This window comes from Nomascus leucogenys, chromosome X (assembly GCF_006542625.1).
Source record: "Nomascus leucogenys isolate Asia chromosome X, Asia_NLE_v1, whole genome shotgun sequence".
NCBI classification, from domain to species: domain Eukaryota; kingdom Metazoa; phylum Chordata; class Mammalia; order Primates; family Hylobatidae; genus Nomascus; species Nomascus leucogenys.
The window spans coordinates 42,750,652-42,772,451 of NC_044406.1; the positions used below are offsets into that span (position 1 = coordinate 42,750,652).

Sequence of the window (21,800 nt, forward strand, 5' to 3'; positions counted from 1 at the left end):
GGAATTCAAGGGTGACATTTTATTGAACTGGTTCCCTTAAGATATTTTTTTTAAAAAAAAGACATGGTGTCAACTGGGCATAGTGGCTTATGTCTGTAATCCCAGCACTTTGGAAGGCTGAGGCGGGAGGATCACTTGAGTCCAGGAGGTTGAGACCAGCCTGGGAAACAAAGTGAGACCCCATCTCTACCAAAAATTAGGCATGGTGGTACATGCCTGTAGTCCCAGCTACTCGGGAGGCTGAGGCAGAAGAATTGCTTGAGCCTGGGAGGTTAAGGCTGCAGTGAGCTGTGATCGTGCCACTATACTCCAGCCTGGGCAACAGAGCAAGACCCTGTTTCTAAAAAAAAAAAAAAAAAAAGAGGTCGGATGTGGTGGCTCACACCTGTAATCCCAGCACTTTGGGAGGCTGAGGCGGGCAGATCACCTGAGGTTAGGAGTTCAAGACCAGCCTGGGCAACATGGTGAAACTCTGTCTCTACTAAAAATACAAAAAATTAGCTGGGCATGGTGGCAGGAGCCTGTAATCCCAGCTACCTGGGAGGCTGAGGCAAGGACAATCACTTGAACCCTGGTGGCAGAGGTTGCAGTGAGCTGAGATCATGCCATTGCACTCCAGCCTGGGCAACAAGAGTGAAACTCCATCTCAAACATAAACAAATTAATTAAAACAGAGAGAGACATGGGGTGGGCTGGGCATGATGGCTTGTACCTGTAATCCCAATACTTTGGGAGGCCAAGGCAAGAAGATCACTTGAGTCTAGGAGTTTGAGACCAGCCTGGGCAACACAGTGAGACTACATCTCTACAAAAATAAAATTAGCTGGGTGTGGTGGTGTGTGCTTATAGTCCCAGCTACTCAGGAGGGTGAGGTGGGAGGATCACTTGAGCCTGGGAGGTCAAGGCTGCAGTGAGCCATGCCACTGTACTCTGGCTTGGATGTTAGAGTGAGACCCTGTTTTCTGTTTTTGTTTTTTTAAAAAAGAGAGAGATATGGGGGTGTCTTGATATGTTGCCCAGGCTGGTCTCGAACTCGTGGCCTTGAGGCATCCTCCTACCTCAGCCTCCCAAGGAGCTGGGATTTACAGGCATGAGCCACTGCACCCAGCCCTGAACTGGTCCCCTATTTGTGACTGGCATTGGGTTTATTTCCATGTTCTTTTTTCACCATAAAGAGTGTTGTGATAAATACCGTTCCCATTCACTTCCACCTTCTCTCAACAGAACCCTGCCCCTTCATCCCACCACTCTACTTCCAAAGAAATATGATTGAATGAAATAACAGAAGAGTCAGGAATTCGAGTCAGGGATACCTGGGAAATTCTGTTTCACCATTGGAATGAATTCTTTTATTGTTGTTTTTCAATATTAACATATTAAATTTATAAAAATTATTTTTAAAACCTCTTCCTATAAGGCTATAAGACACTAGACAAAACAAGCTAATGAAAGGTTTGTTGGCCGGGCACTGTGGCTCACGCCTGTAATCCCGCCACTTTGGGAGGCTGAGGAGGGTGGGTCACTTGAGGCCAGGAGTTAGAGACCAGCCTGGCCAACATGGGCACCTCTGCCTCCCAGCTCAAGCGATTCTCGTGCCTTAGCCTCCCAAGTAGCTGAGACTACAATCGTGCACTATCACGCCTGGCAAGTTTCTGTGTTTTAGTAGAGACAGGTTTCACTATGTTGGCCAGGCTGGTCTCGAACTCCTGACCTCAGGTGATCTGCCTGCCTTGGCCTCCCGAAGTGCTGGATTACAGGCGTGAGCCACTCAGCTGGTTTTTCTTGATTGAACATTCCTCTGCTTGTTACAAGCTTTCGGTTAGTTTTCAAAGTTTGAGACCTGCCTGACAGCATGGTGAGACCCTATCTTTACAAAATAGAAAAAAATAACCAGGCGTGATGGTGTACACCTGTAGTCCCAGCTACTCAGGAGGCTGAGGTGGGAGGATCACTGGAGCCTGCAAAGTTGAGGCTGCAGTGAACCGTGATCACACCACTGCACTCCAGCCTGGGCAACACAGTGAGACCCTGTCTCAAAAAAAAAAAAAACAAGAAATGCAAAGGAACGCAGTGGACCACATTGGCTGTGTCTGCTTTTCATTGCTACCACAGGCTGAAATAAAATCTCAAGTTGGGCCCCAACTTCAGGGGACAAAGTAAAAGTGTAGGTGGGAAAGTGTAGGTGGTTCAGGGTACAGGTGTGCTGAGAATCAAGGCCAGAGAGAGAAACGGGAGGAGCCATGGAGCTGAGGTGTAATTGGAGTGGAGACACGGAATCCTCATTCACTTATCCCTGAAGTTTCTTCCTAAATGGGGCGAGTGGGGGTTGGGATATGAGGTCATAACTTTCATCATTTCCTGATGGGAAAACATTTGCCTCTGAAGCCAAAGTTCTCACAACCCCCAAATGGGGGTTGGTGACAACTCTCTATGCCCTAAGTCAGAAATAAAATTTCTGCATTTGGAAAAAGCCTCAAACAGAGCACTGAGCGGTCCCTGGCATGCTGAACTAGCGAGCCAGCCTTCTGACAGATACTTCTTCAGTCCCTGGAGCTACGATTCTAACTGCCAAGATCAACAGTAAGAAAATAATAATGTAAGAAATTGGTAAACTTGTAAATGAAATAGTAGTTTGGCTGGGCACGGCGGCTCACGCCTGTAATCCCAATACTTTGGGAGGCCGTGGCGGGTGGATCACTTGAGGCCAGGAGTTTGAGACCAGCCTGCTCAACATGGTGAAGCCCCGTCTCTACTAAAAGTAGAAAAATTAGCTGGGCATGGTGGTGGGTGCCTGTTATCCCAGCTACTGAAGAGGCTGAGGCAGGAGAATCGCTTGAACCTGGGAGGTGAAGATTGCAGTGAGCCGAGATCACGCAACTGAACTCCAGCCTGGGCAACAGAGTGAGACTCTTCTTTAAAAAAGAAAAATAGTAGTTTGGTTATTGTTGCTGGGGGGCAGGTGTGAAAAATAAATTTGAACTGAAACCAGAATGCACAAAGCCTTGGACTGCTGAGTGTGAGGATAAGGTGGCCGTTGAAGCCTGTCGGCCACGGATTCAGAGCCAGCGGAAATCACTTCACAGGGGTAGGACTAGGGTCACTCTGGTCTTAAGATCTCAATTCAGCTTGCCCAGTGAGGCATTCAGGGCTAGACTGCAGGTCTGTGAGTGTTTAGCCCTTGGATCTCATATCACAGTCCCAGGCGATTACAGCCCTTGATTCTCTTTCTTTCCTGCTAATATGTTGAACTACATCTCATGCTTTTCAAATGTCAAGCCACCCTTGCTGTCCTGGGATAGGTCCCACCTGGTTGTGGTGATAGCCTGCATTACTGAGTGCTGACTATACTGATCTTATATGTACTGTCACAAACCTAAGGAGGTAGGTATGACATTTAAGCCCCATTTTGAAGATAAGGAAAGTGAACTCTAGAGGGGTTTACTGCCCATGGCCACAGATGTAGACAATATTAGAACTAGTATTTGGACTCCAGTGGGAAGTCGAACTGTTTTTTTGTTGTTGTTGTATTTTGTTTGTTTTTTGTTTTTTACTTTAAGTTCTGGGATACCTGTGCAGAACATGCAGGTTTGTTACATAGGTATACATGTGCCATGGTAGTTTGCTCCACTTATCCACCTATCATCTAGGTTTTAAGCCCCGCATGCGTTAGGTATTTGTCCTAATGCTTGAACTGGACTGTTTCTTATCCTGGACACCAGAAACCACCAACCCCTGGTAACCAGTCAGCATTGTTGACAATAATGCCCCGTCCTTCTCCTAGCTCTGTGCACCCCCAGCACTAAGTCCCAGATCTAGTTCTGTTCCTGGTCTCTTCTGACCTCCAGGACTGCTATATGCGCCAAGGTCTGCAATGGCATCCAGCTACCATGAGGGGCTGATCTCCTCCTAGGCTTCCTCTCCAACCTCACCCCTTGGCACTCTTACTCCATCAGGTTATGTTCCAGCCACACTGGCTTCCTGTCACATGCTTTGAAAACTGTACAAAGTGTTCCTGGTATCTGGAATGCTCTCTGCTATGACTCACTTCCCTGACACTTCTCATCCTATGGTCATATCACTAATAACAAGCACTTTATTTATGCCAGGCACTCTTTGAAGCACTTTATTTATTCATTTTAATTTATTATTTTTTTGAGACGGAGTCTCACTGTCATTCAGGCTGGAGTGCAATGGCGCAATCTCGGTTCACTGCAACCTCTGCCTCCCGAGTTCAAGCAGTTATCCTGCCTCGGCCTTCCGAGTAGCTGGGATTACAGGCATGCGCCACCATGCCTGGCTAATTTTTGCATTTTTAGTAGAGATGGGGTTTCTCCTTGTTAGCCAGGCTGGTCTCGAACTCCTGACCTCAAGTGATCCACCCGCCTCAGCCTCCCAAAGTGCTGGGATTATAGATATGAGCCACTGCGCCCAGCCTGAAGCACTTTACATTAATAGAAAACCTTGTGTAATCCTTACAACAGCAGCCTTATGAAGTAGATACTATTGCCATCTCATCTTACAGGTGAGGAAATGAAAACAAAGAGAGGAAGTGACCTGCCCAAGGTCACACAGCCAGTAAGCAATGAAACTGGATTTATACGTAGGCCACTTGGCTCCGAATCCCTGTTCTTAACCACAACACTAACACCAACTGTCAAGTTACTTTTTGTGAGCTCGTCTAGTGTGGATTGCTAACAAGTACTTTGTCATTCTGCCCTCACTTTGCTTGATCTGTCAGCAAACCCCATGAGTTCCACTTTCAGAATATGCCAGAATCTGAGCCCTCCTCTCAGCGTCCACTGCTGCCACCACCATCGCTGGTCTGGATGACTGCAGCAGCCTCCTCACCATTGCTGTCCTCGCCCCCTCTCCTCAATCTGTCCTCACGGCAGCCAGAATGATGCTGTTGCAACCCAAGTCAGCCCAGGGCCCTCCTCTGCTTGGAGCCCTGTTGTGGCTCTCATCTCTCTCTGAGAAAAAGCCAAAGTCCTCTCCATGGCCCACGAGGCCCTCCGGGCCCTCCCTGACCTCACCACCCGCCACTGGCCCCTGGCTCACTCTGCTCCTGCCCCGCTGGCCTTCTTGCTGTTCCCCACACACCAAGCAAGCTCCCGCCTCAGGGCCTTTGCACCTGTTTGCTTTTCCCTCTGCCTTTAATTCTCCTCTTCCAGATGTCGAAGCAAGGTAAGGCTGACAGGTTTGGCCGGAAATGAAACGAGCCCTTGTTACATCCAGATGTTACTTACATGGACCACGAAAGCAAGAACATCCACAGATTCTGGCTCATGTCCCTTGTGCCGGGCAACACCGAAATGAAAGGGGCGAGATGACCACACACCAGGTGGCAGGACACCTTGTTTCTGAGGAGCTAATTTCATGCTGCAGCTAAGCAGTTCTATAGCCCAGAGGTGAGGGGTAGAAAGCCTCAAACCCCACCAGAACCTCAGGAGGTGGGGAGAAAACTGTCTCACAACAGGCTTCTTGGTAGATAGGGAGGTGAATGGTAAATGGCCTTGTGAGAACTACCTACAAACCTTCTGTGCTCTGTGTTCCGAGGATTACAGGGTGTTCTGCCAAGACTTACATCAGCTTACCTACGTGGCCCATGTGGAGACGTGCAAGGGAGCCAGAGCGCTGTGGAGGAACCATTCCCACGAACTAGACCACTGGATATCCTCCTTGACTGCTCTCCCTTGAACATCTGGTCTCTGTTGAAAGGCACCTTCTCAGAGTCACCTTCCCTGACTGCCATGTGTAAACCAGCACATCTCACTCTCCACCCCCACCCTGCTTTATTTCCCTTAATGCTTCCCACTCCCTAACATTACATCACACAGCAATGTTTTAGCTTATTGTAGGTGGACCCCACCAATGCATGATATAATGAAACTTCACAAAATCGAGTTTTAACAAATTTAAGAAGAATGAAATCATATCAAGAGCCTTTCTGACCACAATAGTATAAAAGTAGAAATCAATAAAAGGAGGAAAATCAGAACACTCACAAATATGTGGAAATTAAACAATACACTTCTGGCTGGGCACGGTGGCTCATGCCTGTAATTCCAGCACTTTGGGAGGCCAAGACAGGAGGAGCTGGTTTTTTTTTTTTATTTTTGAGACGGAGTCTCACTCTGTCTGGAATGCAGTGGCGCTCTCTCTGCTCACTGCAACCTCTGCCTGCCAGGTTCAAGCGATTCTCCTGCCTCAGCCTCCCAAGCAGGTGGGATTACAGGCACCTGCCACCACACCTGGCTAATTTTTTGTATTTTTAGTAGAGACCGGGTTTCACCATGCTGGCCAGGCTGGTCTCAAACTCCTGACCTCAAGTGATTTGCCCACCTCGGCCTCCCAAAGTGCTAGGATTACAGGCATGAGCCACCGCACCCCGCCAGGAAGCTCTCTTGAGGCCAGGAATTCAACACCAGCCTTGGCAACATAGTGAGACCCTTGTCTCTACAAAAAATACAAAAATTAGCCGGGCGTGGTGGTGCACAGTTGTAGTTCCAGCTACTCAGGAGGCTGAGGCAGGAGAATCGCTTGAACCTGGGAGGCGAAGGTTGAGCCGAGATCATGCCACTGCACTCTAGCCTGGGCAAGACTCCGTCTTAAAAAAATAAACAAGTGGGACTACATCAAACTAAAAAATTTCTGCACAGCAAAGGGAAAACAATCTACAAAAATGAAAAGGCAACCTATGGAATGGAAGAAAATATTTTCAAACCATTTATCTTATAAGGGATTGATATCCAAAATATATAAGGAACTCATATAACTCAATAGCAAAACCCCACATAAACTGATTTTAAAATAGCCAAAGGACCTGAATAGACATTTCTCCAAAGAAAACATACAAATAGCCACCAGATATACAAAAAGGGGCTCAACATCACTAATCATCAGGGAAATGCAAATCAAAACCACAATGAGATACCAACTCATACCTATTAGGATGGTCACTATCAAAATGAGGAAAGGGCCAGACACCGTGGCTCATGCCTGTAATCCCAGCACTTTGGGAGGCCGAGGCAGGTGGATTGCCTGAGCTCAGGAGTTTGAGACCAGCCTGGCTGATGTGGCGAAACCCTATCTCTACTAAAAGTACAAAAATTAGCTGGGTGTGGTGGTGGGCACCTGTAACACCAGCTACTCGGGAGGCTGAGGCAGGAGAATCACTTGAACCCAGGAGGCGGAGGTTGTAGTGAACCGAGATTGTTCCATTGCACTCCAGCCTGGGTGAGAGAGTGAGATTCCATCTCAAGAAAAAAAAAATTAGGAAAGATAACAAGTGTTGAAGGGAACCCCTATACACTATTGTAGGAATGTAAATTAGTACAGCTAGTAGGGAAAATTGTGTGGAGGTTCCCACAAAACATTAAAAATAAACTACCAAGTCCGGGCGTGGTGGCTCATGCCTGTAATCCCAGCACTTTGGGAGGCCGAGGTGGGCGGATCACCAGGTCAGGAGATGGAGACCATCCTGGCTAACATGGTGAAACCCTGTCTCTACTATACAAAACATTAGCCGGGCGTGGTGGCGGGTGCCTGTAGTCCCAGCTACTTGGGAGGCTGAGGCAGGAGAATGGCGTGAACCTGGGAGGGGGAGCTTGCAGTGAGCCAAGATTGCAACACTGGACTCCGGCCTGGGCGACAGAACGAGACTCCGTCTAAAAAAATAAATAAATAAAATAAATAAACTACCATAGCATCCAGCAATCCCACTTCTGGGTATATATCCAAAAGTCATGAAATTACTATCTCAGAGATATATGCACTTCCATGTTCATTGTAGCATTACTCACAATAGCCAAAATGTGGAAACAACCCAAATGTCCATGGCAGATGAGTGGATAAAGTAAATGAGGTGTATATGTACAGTAGAATATTATTCAGCCTTAAAAAAGGAAATTCTGCCATTTGCAACATGGATGGAGGACATTATGCTAAGTGAAATAAGCCACTCGTAGAAAGACAAGTACTGCACGATCTCACTTGTATGTGCAGCTTAAAAAAAGTCAAACTCATAGAAATGGAGTACAATGGTGGTTACTAAGGGCTGGGGGAATTTTTGGTCAATGGGTACAAGCTTTCAGTTATAACATGAGTAAGTTCTGGAGATCCAATGTACAGCATGGTGACTATAGTTAATAACACTGTGGTGTATACTTGAAATTGTCTAAGTAGATCATTAAATGTTCTCATTTCACTCACAATAAAGGTAACTAAGTAAAGTGATAGATGTGTTAATTTGCTTTATTGTAGTGATCATTTTACATGTGTATATTTATCAAACACCTTGTTATACATCTTTTTTTTTTTTTGAGATGGAGTCTTGCTTTGTTGCCCAGGCTGGAGTGCAGTGGCACGATCTCGGCTCAATGCAACCTCCACCTCCTGGCTTCATGGAATTTCTCCTGCCTCAGCCTCCCAAGTAGCTGGGATTACAGGCATGCACCACCATGCCTGGCTAATTTTTGTATATTTAGTAGAGATGGGGTTTCACCTTGTTGGCCAGGCTGGTCTCGAACTCCTGACCGCAACTGATCCACCCACCTCGGGCTCCCAAAGTGCTGGGATTACAGGCGTGAGCCACTGCACCTGGCCTATACATCTTAAATATACTCTTTTTTTGTTTTTTGGTTAACCACACCTCAAAAGAGCTGGGCAAAAAAATAAGTTAATGTGAGAAGTTTCCATCAAAAAATGACTAATAATCCAGAAAAGATTTGCTAAATAGGACTGGGCATGGTGGCTCACATCTGTAATCCTAGCACTTTTGGAGGCCGAGGTAGGAGGATTGCTTGAGTCCAGAAGTTTGAGACCATCCTGGACAACATAAATATAGTGAGACCCTGTCTCTACAAAAAACAAAAAAGATTACTGGGCATGGGTGATGCATCCCTGTAATTCCAGCTACTCTGGAGGCTGAGGTGGGGGGATTGCTTAAGCCTGGGAGGTCGAGGCTAGAGTGAGCTGTGATCAGGCCACTGCACTCCAGCCTGGATGACAGAGCAAGATGTCATCTCAAAAAAAAAAAAAAAGTAAAAGAAAAGATTTGCTAAACAAGCTTATAGTAGTGGCATTAATTGATCTTATAGTGTGAATATTGACAGATGTACTTATGCGGTTTTTATTTTTTTTTTTATTGAGACAGGGTCTCACTGTTACCCAGGCCAAAATGCCACTCACTGCAGCCTAGACCTTCCAAGCTCAAGCAGTCCTCCCACCTCAGCCTCCCAAGTAGCTAGGACCACAGGCGTGCACCATCACACCCGGCTAATTTTTATTTTGGTTTAACAGGGGCAGGTGGCAGGTGGCGGGTGCCTCACTATGTTGCCCGGGTTGGTTTGGAACTTCTGGGCTCAAGCGTTCCTCCTGCCTCAGCCTCCTAAAGTAGTGGAATTACAGGTGTGAGCCACTGCACCCAGCCCAGATGTACTTACATTTAAAAAATGTTAGGCTGGGCATGGTGGCTCACACCTGTAATCCCAGCACTTTGGGAGGCTGAGGCTGGCGGATGACCTGAGGTCGGGAGTTTGAGACCAGCCTGATCAACATGGAGAAACCCCATCTCTACTAAAAATACAAAATTAGCCGGGTATGGTGGTGCATGCCTGTAATCCCAGCTACTCCAGAGGCTGAGGCAGGAGAATCGCTTGAACCCAGGAGGCAGAGGTTGCAGTGAGCTGAGATCACGCCATTGCACTCCAGCCTGGGCAACAAGAGCTAAACTCCGTCTCAAAAAAAAAAAAAAAGTTTTCATGCAGGAAAATGGTGCTGGCCATGCTGGTGCTGGGGGTTCTGTCATGGCCTGTGGCCTGGGGACTGCTCTGCAACTTTTAGGAGTAACTACGGTGGAAGCTTCAGCAGGGCCTGCCTGGCTTTCCCAGTCCTCTATGGGGATGAGCATTAGCAGGCCGGCCATATTTAAAGCCAGCAAATGATACCAGTGGAAGAATTCTAGCCTTTTGGATAGTATCTTTTGGATGGCAACTCCCCAGAGCAGATGCACCACTGAAGTTAACTGGTGTAGAAGAAATCCTCAGAAGCTTATCAAAGTTAAGAACAATAGGCTGGGTGCGGTGGCTCACGCCTGTAATCCCAGCACTTTGGGAGGCCGAGGCTGGTAGATCACCTGAGGTCAGGAGTTCGAGACCAGCCTGGCTAACAAGGAGAAACCCCATCTCTACTAAAAATACAAAAATTAGCCAGGCATGGCGGCGCATGCCTGTAATCCCAGCTACTCGGGAGGCAGGATAACCGCTTGAACTCGGGAGGCAGAGGTTGCAGTGAGCTGAGATCACACCACTGCACTCCAGCCTGGGCGATTGAGTGAAGCTGTTTCTCGATAATAAGAAGTTAAGTACAATATAGACATTTGTTCTGAATGTGATCACCTGTAACAGAAACATGTCCATTGAGGCCACTGCTATGAGAAGGTGGGCAAGGACACTGCAGAAGTCAAGACAACAGATAGGGAAACAAGGGGGCCTTTTTAAGGCTCCCACTGTAGAGACTATGGTGCTGTACATGGGAGCGACGCCGTCTGAACAAGATCAGGGTGAGGATCATAGAACGAGACAGGAAGCAGCCATCCTGGTTCACCCACAATTTAACACCAAAGATGTTAAAAGGTTAAATTCACAGTAAATCATTTCTCCTGAAATAGAGGAAGATTCTATCTTTATGTTGTTGTGCTTGTTTTTAAATCATCAATATAGTTTAACACATTCTTTCTAAGCAGTTTTGTGTGGGATAATTTGAAGAACATGGGTAAACTCTAAAAAATGTTTTTATGTTATCTATGATAACTAGCAAGGAAAATAGATGATGAGTAGGTGAACTTGCTTTCTCAAGTAGGCACACTCCCTACGTAAAGGTTTTTGTATGAGTTAAGCCTCATGGTAGATAAACTTGGATAGCAACATATAAACTGATGTTAAGTTGCAAATTCTTCATGTTTCATGCACTGTGCACTTTGGATACCATGGAGTCCAAGCCAGCACACAAGGCAACCAAGTCCCATAAACTGGATGATTTCAATGCAGGCTGACACTGAACTCTCCTCTCTAGGACTCCACTTTCTCCTTTACCAAATGGTTTTCCTTTTTCTTTTGAGACAGAGTCTCACTCTGTCGCCCAGGCTGGAATGCAATAGCGCAATCTCGGCTCACTGCAACCTCTGCCTCCCGGGTTCAAGCAACTCTCCCACCTCAGCCTCCCGAGTAGCTGGGATTACAGGCGCCTGCAATTAGGCCCGGCTGATTTGTGTACTTTTGTAGACATGGGGTTGCACCATGTTGCCCAGGCTGCTCTTGAACTCCTGACCTCAGGTGAGCCACCTGCCTGGGCCTCCCAAAGTGCTGAGATTACAGGCATGAGCCACCGTACCCGGCCCCAAATGATTTTTTGAGTAGCGCATGCCCGATTACCTTTTACAAGACAGACTCACATGCTGATTTTCCAGCCTTCAGCAAGAGTGTGGAGACAAAAGTTACTCCATCTTGGATGCCAATCCACCATATTTACTTCTGATTAGCACCAGTCCTGTAAATGCCCGATTCCTCCTTTGCCATCCCTAGTTTAAGAGCTTGTCAGGGGCCGGGCGCGGTGGCTCACGCCTGTAATTGCAGCACTTTGGGAGGCCGAGGCGGGTGGATCACGAGGCCAGGAGATCAAGACCATCCTGGCTAACCCGGTGAAACCCCGTCTCTACTAAAAAATACAAAAAATTAGCTGGGCGTAGTGGCGGGCTCCTGTAGTCTGAGCTACTCCGGAGGCTGAGGCAGGAGAATGGCGTGAACCCGGGAGGTGGAGCTTGCAGTGAGCCAAGATCGCGCCACAGCACTCCAGGATGGGCCACACAGCAAGACTCCATCTCAGAAAAAAAAAAAGAGCTTGTCAACTTTTACATCATCGCACAAATTAGATGATGATGCATATAGCATTCGGAGTTGCCTTCATCTTGCTGGAGCACACTCTTTCCCTATGGTATGTAAGCTATGGGTTGGAGAGCAACAGCATGGAGAGTTATCTTGCTGCCACCCAAGGCCATGCTTATTTTTGAGACAGTTGTGCTCTGTTGCCCAGGCTGGAGTGCAGTGGTGCGATCTGGGCTCACTGCAACCTCCACCTCCCGGGTTCAAGCCATTCTTGTGCCTCAGCCTCCCAAGTAGCTGGGATTACTTGGTGTGCGCCACTACACTCGATTAATTTTTGTATTTTTAGTAGAGACGGGGTTTCGCCATGTTGGCCAGGCTGGTTTCAAACTGCTGACATCAGGTGATCCACCCACCTCGGCTTCCCCAAGTGTTGGGATGACAGGTGTGAGCCACTGCGCCCGGCCCCACGTCATGCTTCTGTCCCCCGGGTAAAGCACCCCTTACTAACAATTTTTGTCTGCCTTGTTTCTTGGCTCCTTCGGCATTTGGAGGTTTGCATATAAGGCTCTTTCATGGGAACAATGAGTAAATGGATATATGTATTAAAAAAACGAATATACTCTTTCACAGCATATTAGAAATGTTAATTAAGAATAATGGCATGAACTGCTTTTAATAATTTAGAAAAGACCCATTCCCTGCCCCCACCACCCGCCCCCAGATTCAGGGCACTTCCTCTAAGTAAACACAAATATTTCTATAGTGAACTGTATGCATATTCCCACTGAGTAAAGGTTATAAGAAGCCTCAGGTCAGGTCTTACCACCAAACTTGAAAACACTTGGAATGTAGCTGGGCAGGGCCTTGAGCAGGTTTTGTCTTGATAAGCAGGTAAGAATGGCAGAACACTGGCTTATTGTCAGCCAATGTTTATTTATATACCTGAAGTATTCACAGCAACTTTTAAGAAACTTTTTAAAAGTTCTACACCTCCACCCCCACAACTCCCCAATCCAGAACATGGAACAAGGGTGTGGAGCTGTTTGATGGAGTTGGTCTGTTCTTAACATTTTACATTTAATATTCTTAACCCCTAGGCCAGGGCGTGGTGGCTCACGCCTGTAATCCCAGCACTTTGGGAGGCCGAGGCGGGTGGATCACTTGAGGTCAGGAGTTCAGGACCAGCCTGCCCAACATGGTGAAACCCTGTCTCTACTAATACAAAAATTAGCCGGGCGTGGTGGCAGGCACCTGTAATCCCAGCTACTTGGGAGGCTGAGGCAGGAGAATTGCTTGAACCTGGGAGGCGGATGGTACAGTGAGCTGAGATTGCGCCACTGCACTCCAGCCTGGGAGACAGTGAGACCCTGTCTGAAAAGAACAAAAAAACACTCCTAACCCCTGTGTGAGTGGGTATTATTATTTCCATTTTATGGATGTTGTAACTGAGGCAGAGAAGAAATTAAACTAGGAAGCAAGGATCTGAAGTGATTTCTGCCTAGGTGGGGTAGGAGGGGTGGAGCTTAGGACTTGAAAGCCTAATTGAAAACCAAAAGCCAATCTCTTATTCTGGACCTTGACAAGAGATTTGGTGAATGGTTTAGAAAGATTTTTGGTACAGACAAGTTCCAGCGCTTGAAAGTGAAAAGTAGTCACAGGCCGTGTTTCGTCTTTGCAGGTCTTGGGATACATGTTCTCAAGGTACCTTGAGTGTTTGGGGGGTTTCTAGCCTCAGTGGGTTCTTCTTGACAGACGTGCATCAGTTGGATGCTGAAGACAAACCAAAGTAGGAGACCAACAAGCACTTTAAGGGTGGTCGGGGGTTGACCTCAAATCTGGAACTTTATTCATCACGGACTATGGCACTATAGAAAACCGTGGGCTCTCTTCCTTAGAGCAGATAGACAGCCAGAGACTGGGACTCCCTGGGCTGGATGATCACAAAGCACATTGTAAACACAGCAGAGCAGAGCAGGTTGAGTTGTTATACAAATAAATTTTGGTCTTTATTGATTCCACTTAGGAACATTTTGTTGCAGGAATATTACTAATATGGATCCTACCTCAGCTGACACTGGGGGTGAGAGGTACATTGCCATCCTGAGAGGCAGGGAGCAGAGGACCCCCTCCAATCCCCCGACCTACAAGGCATTCACAGCAGTCCTCCTGCCAATTCTCACTGCCTTAGCTCCCTAAAGGCCCAGAATAGGATGCCTCCTCAGACCAAGTATCCACCTGGTAGGGTTAGCCACAATGCCCCATAGCCTGGGCCTGGCTTAGTGGGTGAGGTAGAAGTTCCCAAGTCTCCATCCACCTGCCAAAGCAAATTCATGACTGTTTGGGTTACAGGAAGAAGGGATATTGGGGCCTGTCCCAACTAGCTGGGAAACTCAGGAGGCAGGCCTCCAGGACTGGGACTCATAATGCAGGGTTCCACAATGCACCAGCAAGGGATAAGCAGCTCAGGACAATAATGTCCTGCAGTTTGCAACCTGGTGGTAACTTAGCTCAGTATTAGCCAGGTGAAAGCCATGAATACAACAGATTTTTCTGTTCCAAACTAGAACCAATGGAGGGATAACACCCATGGGGCCTCAATACAGCCACTAGAAAGAACCATGACTCAAGGGAGCAGAACTGAGGAACTAAGACCAGCTAGAATTACAAAATCACCACCACCTTACCACCCAAGACACACACACACACCAAAAAAGATCAAATCCCTGTGACTGAGAGCTTTGTCAACTCTTCTCAGTGGCTTTATACGCCAATTAATCTAACCCTCCACAGAAAATGTAAAATGGCATAAGGCTGAAATTAAATGACTCACCCAAGGTCAAATACCTGGGAAGTAGAAGAGCCCCTACATAAATCCTGGAATCTGAGCTCTTAGCATTGTTTTCAAACCAGGCCTCTCTCATGGCCCTCATACACAAAGATGAGTTCAGTGTATCTCTCCCCAACCCCCATCATTTCAGGGGAAGGAATGAACTGGTACCACTATTTATGATAGGGATTAGCTCACGCCATGGTATTAGGTGCTTATGTTCTCAGAACAATGGGACTAAGATAAGAGACCAGTTTAGGAAACCCAATTCCAGCAGGCCTCAGGCCTCAATGTACACCTAACCCTCTGGCAGTCCCTGCCCACCCACCAACCAAATATTCTCCAAGCCTCCCTCTCATTGATGTGCCATTTTTTTTTTTTTTTTTTTTTTTGAGACGGAGTCTTGCTCTGTCACCTAGGCTGGAATGCAGTGGCACCATCTCAGCTCACTGCAACCTCTGCCTCCTGGGTTCAAGCAATTCTCCTGCCTCAGCCTCCTGAGCAGCTGGGATTACATGCACCCGCCACCACGCCCCGCTAACTTTTGTATTTTTAGTAGAGACCGGGTTTTGCCATGTTGGCCAGGCTGGTCTCGAACTCCTGACCTCAGGTGATCCGCCCACCTCTGCCCCCATTTTTAATTTGCAAAGTGGGCTGAGTAAGAAAAAAGCAGTTTGTTCTCAGGTTTCGTCTTTTTAATAAGCTCTGTGAAAGACATCCTAAGCACTGTATGAGACACAACAGAATATTTTTTCTTCCAGCATTAAAAAAAAAGACATTTGCAAACATTTTAAAGCCAGCTCTTCTATATAATCAGTTTGATGATCTGAATTAGAAAATACCCCTGGATAATCATGTTCTTGATACACATTTCCTTTTTTTTTTTTTGAGATGGAGTCTCGCTGTTGCCCAGGCTGGAATACAGTGGCGTGATCTTGGCTCACTGCAACCTCCACCTCCCGGGTTCAAGCAATTCTCCTGCCTCAGCCTCCCGAGTAGCTGGGATTACAGGCATGCACCACCACGCCCAGCTAATTTTTTTATGTTTAGTACAGATGGGGTTTCACCATGTTGGTCAGGCTGGCTTGATGCACATTTCTTATAGGTACATTTGGAAAATTGCTTCCTAACCACAATAAACACTGTGTACAGGTTTTTAAAATGTTCCTGGATACACATTAATTTTTTTAAGTCAGTCTGGCCAAACTTGCCAGAACCAATTATTGCTAGCTCCAATAATCCTAAGAGCTCAAACTAAAAAACTGGTAAGAAGAAAAATACTCAGGTTCTACAAACGTCCCATAATTTGTCTTTAAATAGGCAGGAAAAATTTTAAAAAAGATGGAACTGTCTAAAATGTCTTCAGCTACCTTGGAAGGTCAATTTAAAAACAAAAGGTTGATATACTATAAAATAAGATGCTTCAGTGCAGCTCCAAAAACCTTTATAAATACAGCCATTTGGAAGGACGATCCTGGATCAGAAATTATTCCTTGTGTATCTGAGAACAGCAAGAGGGGGAGAATTGTGATGTCATGAAGGAACAGCTGACAACATGCTCACCTCCTAGAGCTGATGAAGATGCTGAGGGCTGGACAACAGGGACACCCCTTCATTTCCTCCATCCCACACAAGAGGAGATTATAGGAGATAGGTTTTCAGATCCCACCCCCTAGCAAACTTGCTCTGACACGCACCTCAGAGCAAGGAAGGCCTAGGAATGTTTGGTAGGTTGGCTGGGTGAGGTATGAGGGCAGCAGAAATGCAGAGCAGTCTTGCCAGAAAAGGTGAGAGGATCATGACAGAGTGTGACAAACAGGTTCACTCAATGCCGATATCCAAGTCTCACCTATATTATGTGCATGTCTCATTTCAGTTGTCATAATTGTCTCTGTAATTTCCTCCTGAGTAGCGGTCATAACCACCCTGGTTTCTGGGGGAAAAAAAACACACACAAGTTTTCTGGGACTGCATTATACACCACTGTCATTAATTACATGCGTCACGTTTTATAGTATGGATCATAACATAAACCTTACATATCAAAAACAGGATATGTTAAGCATATGAGTATCACAGTCAATAGTTTTATGGCATACAATTTATATGCAGTATATTAAATCATATTACGTGTTAAAGCAATACAGTTATATAACCCACACAGCACAACATATATAGTATACTTTACCATGTTGCAACTATATGACCACACAATTAACTTAAAATGCTAAATTTCATACTCGTTTTAGGCACACATTAGTAACAGCAAGGTGTGGTATGCATGAACACCCAGGGGCTGAGTTCTTAAGGAGAGGGAAGCAATAGCAGAACATCCCAGCCTCTTGGCTACCCACCTGCCACTATAGTCTCTGGAACGTCCATATCCATATCCATACCCTCCAGGTCGACTGTCATAATACCTGCCACTCCCATAGCCCTGGTCCCCACCACCTAGAGCAGAAAAATATTTAAATGGCAGTTGTCCACACATAGGCAACTCTCCCTCACCCCATGATCAAAACGATCACTGCACTCACCTCTGGAGTAGCTGCGACCACGCCCATGGGCCCCAAAGCCACCTCCTCTGGTTCCCCGAGCAGACTTGCCTGCATGATCCACACGGATCTGACGACCATCCAGAGACTAAGTGTGGGAGACACAAGGAGGATGGGTTGGCAGTCAGTCAGGGCAATGGTGAAGGAAGAGCAGGCAAGGGTAAGTGGGCAAGAGAGGCCAAAAATTCCTGCTGGGCACCAGGTTCTGGGTGCCATGTTCCAGAATAAGCTCCTTTACCCCAGAATGGCTTCATCAGGAGCTATAGAATCCCACACAAAATGACCTGAATGCACCATGTTCCCCTTGCTACTACTTACATCTTGACTGAACTCAGGCTGAGTTCTCCTCCCCACTCCTCTAAGCTGCCCGACTATCAGGGCTAGACAGACACCTCTCTTGGTTTGAGGCTTCAGAGTCCATGTCAGAAGACTCACGAGGTCCTCTCCGGGCCAGGCCCACAGGTCTGCAGACTCTACTACCTAAGCCCAAGGCAGGTCAACCATCCACAGGTGGCTTCTCGGCCTCATGCAGGACCAGTCGTCGCCTCCCAGGCGGCCAGGCTCTGTCTGCCGCTGCCCTCCACCCCCTAGAACAAAAGGCAGTCATGCTCCTGTGAGTGGGCACTGCGGGGCTTGGTGGCCACGCTGCCCGGAGCAGACACAGAGGGAAAAACAAAAAGAATGAAGGAAGCCGCAGATGGGGACAAGGTCCCTCTGCAGACAGGAGGCCCCACCTCTCCGTTCATGGCTCTCATGGCAACTGAAGCATGCTCTGGGTTGGTGAAGGTGATGAAACCAAAACCCCTGGACCGCTGAGTCTCCCGGTCCTTGACAACGACCACTGTGAGAGGGAGAGAAGATGGAGCAATGTGGACCAGTCAGCACCCCAAAGGTTAAGTAGCAAAGGGTGGCCGGAAAAGGAGATGGCGGTAGGTAGGGAAAACGGAGCCCTCCCACCAATCCCGAAGACGGTTCCCCTCATCCTTAGTCTACGCCATAGGCTTAGGAAGAAAAAGAATTTGGAGGCGTCGGCCGGGCGCGGTGGCTCACGCTTGTAATCCCAGCACTTTGGGAGGCCGAGGCGGGCGGATCACGAGGTCAGGAGATCAAGACCACGGTGAAACCCCGTCTCTACTAAAAATACAAAAAATTAGCCGGGCGTGGTGGCGGGCGCCTGTAGTCCCAGCTACTCGGAGAGGCTGAGGCAGGAGAATGGCGTGAACCCGGGAGGCGGAGCTAGCAGTGAGCCGAGATCGCGCCACTGCACTCCAGCCTGGGTGACAGAGCGAGACTCCGTCTCAAAAAAAAAAAAAAAAAAAGAAAAAAAAAAGAATTTGGAGGCGTGGGTCCTAACTTTTCAGTTAATACTCCTTGAAATGCAAGGATCCCAGACTTTCTCTCACCAACCCCCCATTGTGAGTCTGGCCCGTCTCACCCTCAGAGATAGGTCCGAAACTGCTGAAGTGGTCTTCCAGTGCCTGCTCGTCGGTGTTAAAGTTGAGCCCTCCCACGAAGAGCTTTCCTTCTTCAGAGGACATGGCAGTTCAAGTCCTGTGGAAAGAACATGAAGAATGGTGGCAGGAAGGAGGAAGAAAAGGAGACGTGAGAAAATAGCGAGAGGGAAGGCAGAGAGAAGCACAGAAAATAGACAAGAAAGAGGAACAAAATATGGGTAACTACAGACAAGCTGAGAAAGGCGGCCAATAAGGTGGTAATCTGCGGAGCTGGCTCAGCGCAGCCACCATTAGGAAGCCACATTGCGCATGCTCACACATTCACAGCCTCCACGCCCGTCATTTTGTGCCACTGCGCAAGCCCAGAACATCCCCGCGTTCCCCCAACGCCGGCAGAACAAGATGGCCGCGGCCACGTGGGATAAGGAAAGCAAGTGTCGGCTGTCGCGTGGTCACTGTTACCACCGACGCCACCAGTCCCTCCCGGTAGGCCTCACACTCAGATACAGCGCGCCGGCCTCCCACCAACCGAAATGTTTCACCTCCGAGCACGGGACCCGCCCGCTCCAGAGAAAGCCAAGCCTACGTGTCAGCGGCCATTACTCTCCCCATTCGCTATTCCCCGGTCTCGGCCGGCGCGGCGCGTGTGTGGCGAGGAGCCGCCGTTCCGCAGGACATACGCAACTTACCTGGAAATTAAAACGTAAAAAACCCGGACAAACAGCGAGCTCCGAGGAGCACAGAAAACAGAGACGGGGCTGCGCGGGAAGACGATTGATAAAGAGTACGTAGCGAGAACGTCCCGGAACGTTCCCCTTGCGCGTCCCGGCGTGCGTGCTGATTGGCTGAGGCCAGCAGGGGCGGAGTGGTGGGGAGAGGAAGAGACAGCAAAGCGAAGGGAGCAGTGTTCTCTGCGAAATGGGGTGTTTCCGGAAATGGGGTCGACTTTTGCACAGCTGGTGCACCCTAAACGTCAGCATCCCCCCCACAACCGGCTGAGCTGCCTTGATCCCTTCCACAAAGGGACCTTCTCAATCTCATACTACTTGCCATCCCTGACATCATCCTCCTGTCCTTGCCATCATTTCCCCCGCTGGATCTGATGTCTTCCTCACCATCGTAGTCGTCTTCCTCTAGGTCCCTGCCATTCTCTGATGTTAACCTCCTTCACCTTCTAGTTCTTTAACCTCATACCCTTTAAAGGCCTGACATTTTATCCCCCACTGTCACTGATGTCATCACCCTTCACAGTCCATGATGTCAGACCCAACGTTTTAAGGTTTGACCCTGACTCCTACTCTTTCTCCTCTGTGCTCACCATCTAGCCGCCTGTCATGGGACCCTTTTCCCTGGCGTCATTCCATCTCATCTCTGACTTCAGCCCTCACCCTTGTCTGACTGCTCGCGTGAAGCCAGCCCCTTAATTTTCCCACCAATAAACTGCCTGAAATGGCTTTTACAAAACAGGATGCTGGCCGGGCGCGGTGGCTCACACCTGTAATCCCAGCACCTTGGGAGGCCGAAGCGGGCGGATCACGAATTCAGGAGTTTGAGACCAGCCTGGCCAACATGGTGAAACCCCATCTCTACTAAAAATACAAAAAAAAAAAAAATTAGCCGGGTGTGGTGGCACGTGCCTGTAGTCCCACCTACTCGGGAGGCTGAGGCGGGAAAATCGCTTGAACCCGGGAGGCGGAGGTTGCAGTGAGCCCAGACCACGCCATTGCACTCCAGCCTGGGTGAAAACAAAACAAAACAAAACAGGATGCTATGATCTTCAGAGGTTGTAAATCCCAATCCATAGAGCAATTTTTGCTCTCTTGGAAAGTAACTGAGCCCTTGCCGGGCGCAGTGGCTCACGCCTGTAATCCCAGCACTTTGGGAGGCCGAGGTGGGCAGATCACAAGGTCAGGAGTTCAAGACCACCCTGGCCAATATGGTGAAACCCTGTCTCTACTAACAATACAAAAAAAAAAAAAATTAGCCGGGCGTGGTGGTAGGCACCTGTAGTCCCAGCTACTCAGGAGGCTGAGGCAGGATAATCGCTTGAACCCGGGAGGTGGAGGTTGCAGTGAGCTGAGATCATGCCACTGCACTCCAGCTTGGGCGACAGAGCGAGACTCAGTCTCAAAAAAAAAAAAAAAAAGTAACTGAGTCCTTGATTCACAGAAGGGACTTTCGCAATACACAGTAGACTTATCCCAATCAAGTAGTGTCTGAGCCCACTGTTCACAATTTGGTCTTCAGTGTCTTGGCCACCTTTACAATAAATGGATTTGACAGATTTTTCACTTCTGAGCGCCATATCAACGAAGAATAAGTTAGTTTGCCCTCAGAGGCTAAATTTCTTATCCATAGAATGAATTTGCCCAACACAGACCAAATTTGCTAACATACAGAATACAGTACATCCATATTCCTGTTGGGGTAATTCCCATATTTATCTTCCTGTTGATTGTCAGGGATTCCTCACATAGTCTAATTATTAATCCCTTAGGTGTTGGAAATAGCCTCTCCAGCTCTGGCATTTGTGTTATTAACTTTGTAAGCAGTAAACTTAGTTGAATAAAGATCCATAATTTTGATATAATCATTTTTCCCCCTATGGTCTGTGCTTTTTTCTGAGACGGAGTCTCACTCTGTCGCTCAGGCTGGAGTGCAGTGGCATGATCTCAGCTCACCGCAACCTCCGCCTCCCAGGTTCAAGTGATTCTCCTGCTTTAGCCTCCTGAGTAGCTGGGATTACAGGCGTGTGCCACTATGCCCAGCTAATTTTTGTATTTTTAGTAGAGACGAGGTTTCACCATGTTGGTCAGGCTGGTCTTGAACTCCTGGCCTCAAGTGATGCGCCCGCCTCGGCCTCCCAAAGTGCTGGGATTACAGGCTATGAGCCACCGCGCCCGGCCACATTTAGGTCTTTAATCCATGTAGAGTCTGTCTTTGTATATGGTGTGAGATAGAGCTCCAATTTTATTTTTCTCTGTGTGATGAGCCAGATGCCCCAACACCATCTATTAAGCAATCTGTTCCATCCCTGTGTGTGTTTTACCACCTCTATCATATATCAAGTTCCATAGATATA

The 21,800-nt window shown here is 47.7% G+C and overlaps 2 protein-coding genes, 1 long non-coding RNA gene and 1 pseudogene across 7 annotated transcripts; 3 read left to right on the top strand and 1 right to left on the bottom strand.

The window, feature by feature from the left end:
- The first annotated feature begins 9,771 nt into the window (after positions 1 to 9,771).
- On the top strand, positions 9,772 to 10,998 carry LOC100588454 (annotated as a pseudogene).
- Positions 10,999 to 12,570: 1,572 nt separating this feature from the next.
- Positions 12,571 to 18,430, top strand: LOC115833297. The gene is made up of 3 exons (XR_004028746.1): positions 12,571 to 12,829; positions 17,756 to 17,759; positions 18,419 to 18,430. It is a non-coding gene; the product is annotated as an uncharacterized LOC115833297 (long non-coding RNA).
- On the bottom strand, positions 13,205 to 19,574 carry RBM3 (RNA binding motif protein 3). Of its 5 annotated transcripts, none has more exons than XM_030807211.1 (7): positions 19,408 to 19,574; positions 18,700 to 18,815; positions 17,999 to 18,105; positions 17,247 to 17,352; positions 17,064 to 17,160; positions 16,559 to 16,642; positions 13,205 to 13,231 (listed from the first exon to the last, which is right to left on the bottom strand). In XM_030807211.1, the coding sequence occupies exons 2-6, from the start codon at positions 18,800 to 18,802 to the stop codon at positions 16,582 to 16,584; spliced, it is 474 nt and encodes a 157-aa protein (XP_030663071.1). In that variant the 5' UTR covers positions 18,803 to 18,815; positions 19,408 to 19,574; the 3' UTR covers positions 13,205 to 13,231; positions 16,559 to 16,581. The 5 variants fall into 5 exon arrangements, with proteins under 5 accessions (XP_030663071.1, XP_003276864.1, XP_030663070.1 ...); XM_003276816.4 differs by lacking the exon at positions 13,205 to 13,231 and adding an exon at positions 15,387 to 16,210; XM_030807210.1 differs by lacking the exons at positions 13,205 to 13,231; positions 19,408 to 19,574 and adding exons at positions 15,387 to 16,210; positions 18,945 to 19,016.
- On the top strand, positions 18,829 to 20,841 carry LOC115833296. Its single transcript, XM_030807212.1, has one exon. The coding sequence runs from the start codon at positions 19,028 to 19,030 to the stop codon at positions 19,508 to 19,510; it is 483 nt and encodes a 160-aa protein (XP_030663072.1). The 5' UTR covers positions 18,829 to 19,027; the 3' UTR covers positions 19,511 to 20,841.
- The last annotated feature ends 959 nt before the right edge of the window (positions 20,842 to 21,800 follow it).

Excerpts from the sequence above, each read along its gene's own strand:
- RBM3 (XM_030807208.1), bottom strand. The coding sequence starts at position 17,480 with ATGGCACCCAGAACCTGGTGCCCAGCAGGAATTTTTGGCCTCTCTTGC. Across the intron at positions 17,161-17,246 it reads TGGTCGCAGCTACTCCAGAG|GTGGTGGGGACCAGGGCTAT; the intron begins GTGAGTGCAGTG and ends TTTCTGCTCTAG. Across the intron at positions 16,643-17,063 it reads TCCAGAGACTATAGTGGCAG|AAACCAGGGTGGTTATGACC; the intron begins GTGGGTAGCCAA and ends TTTTTCCCCCAG.
- LOC115833296 (XM_030807212.1), top strand. The coding sequence starts at position 19,028 with ATGCTCACACATTCACAGCCTCCACGCCCGTCATTTTGTGCCACTGCG.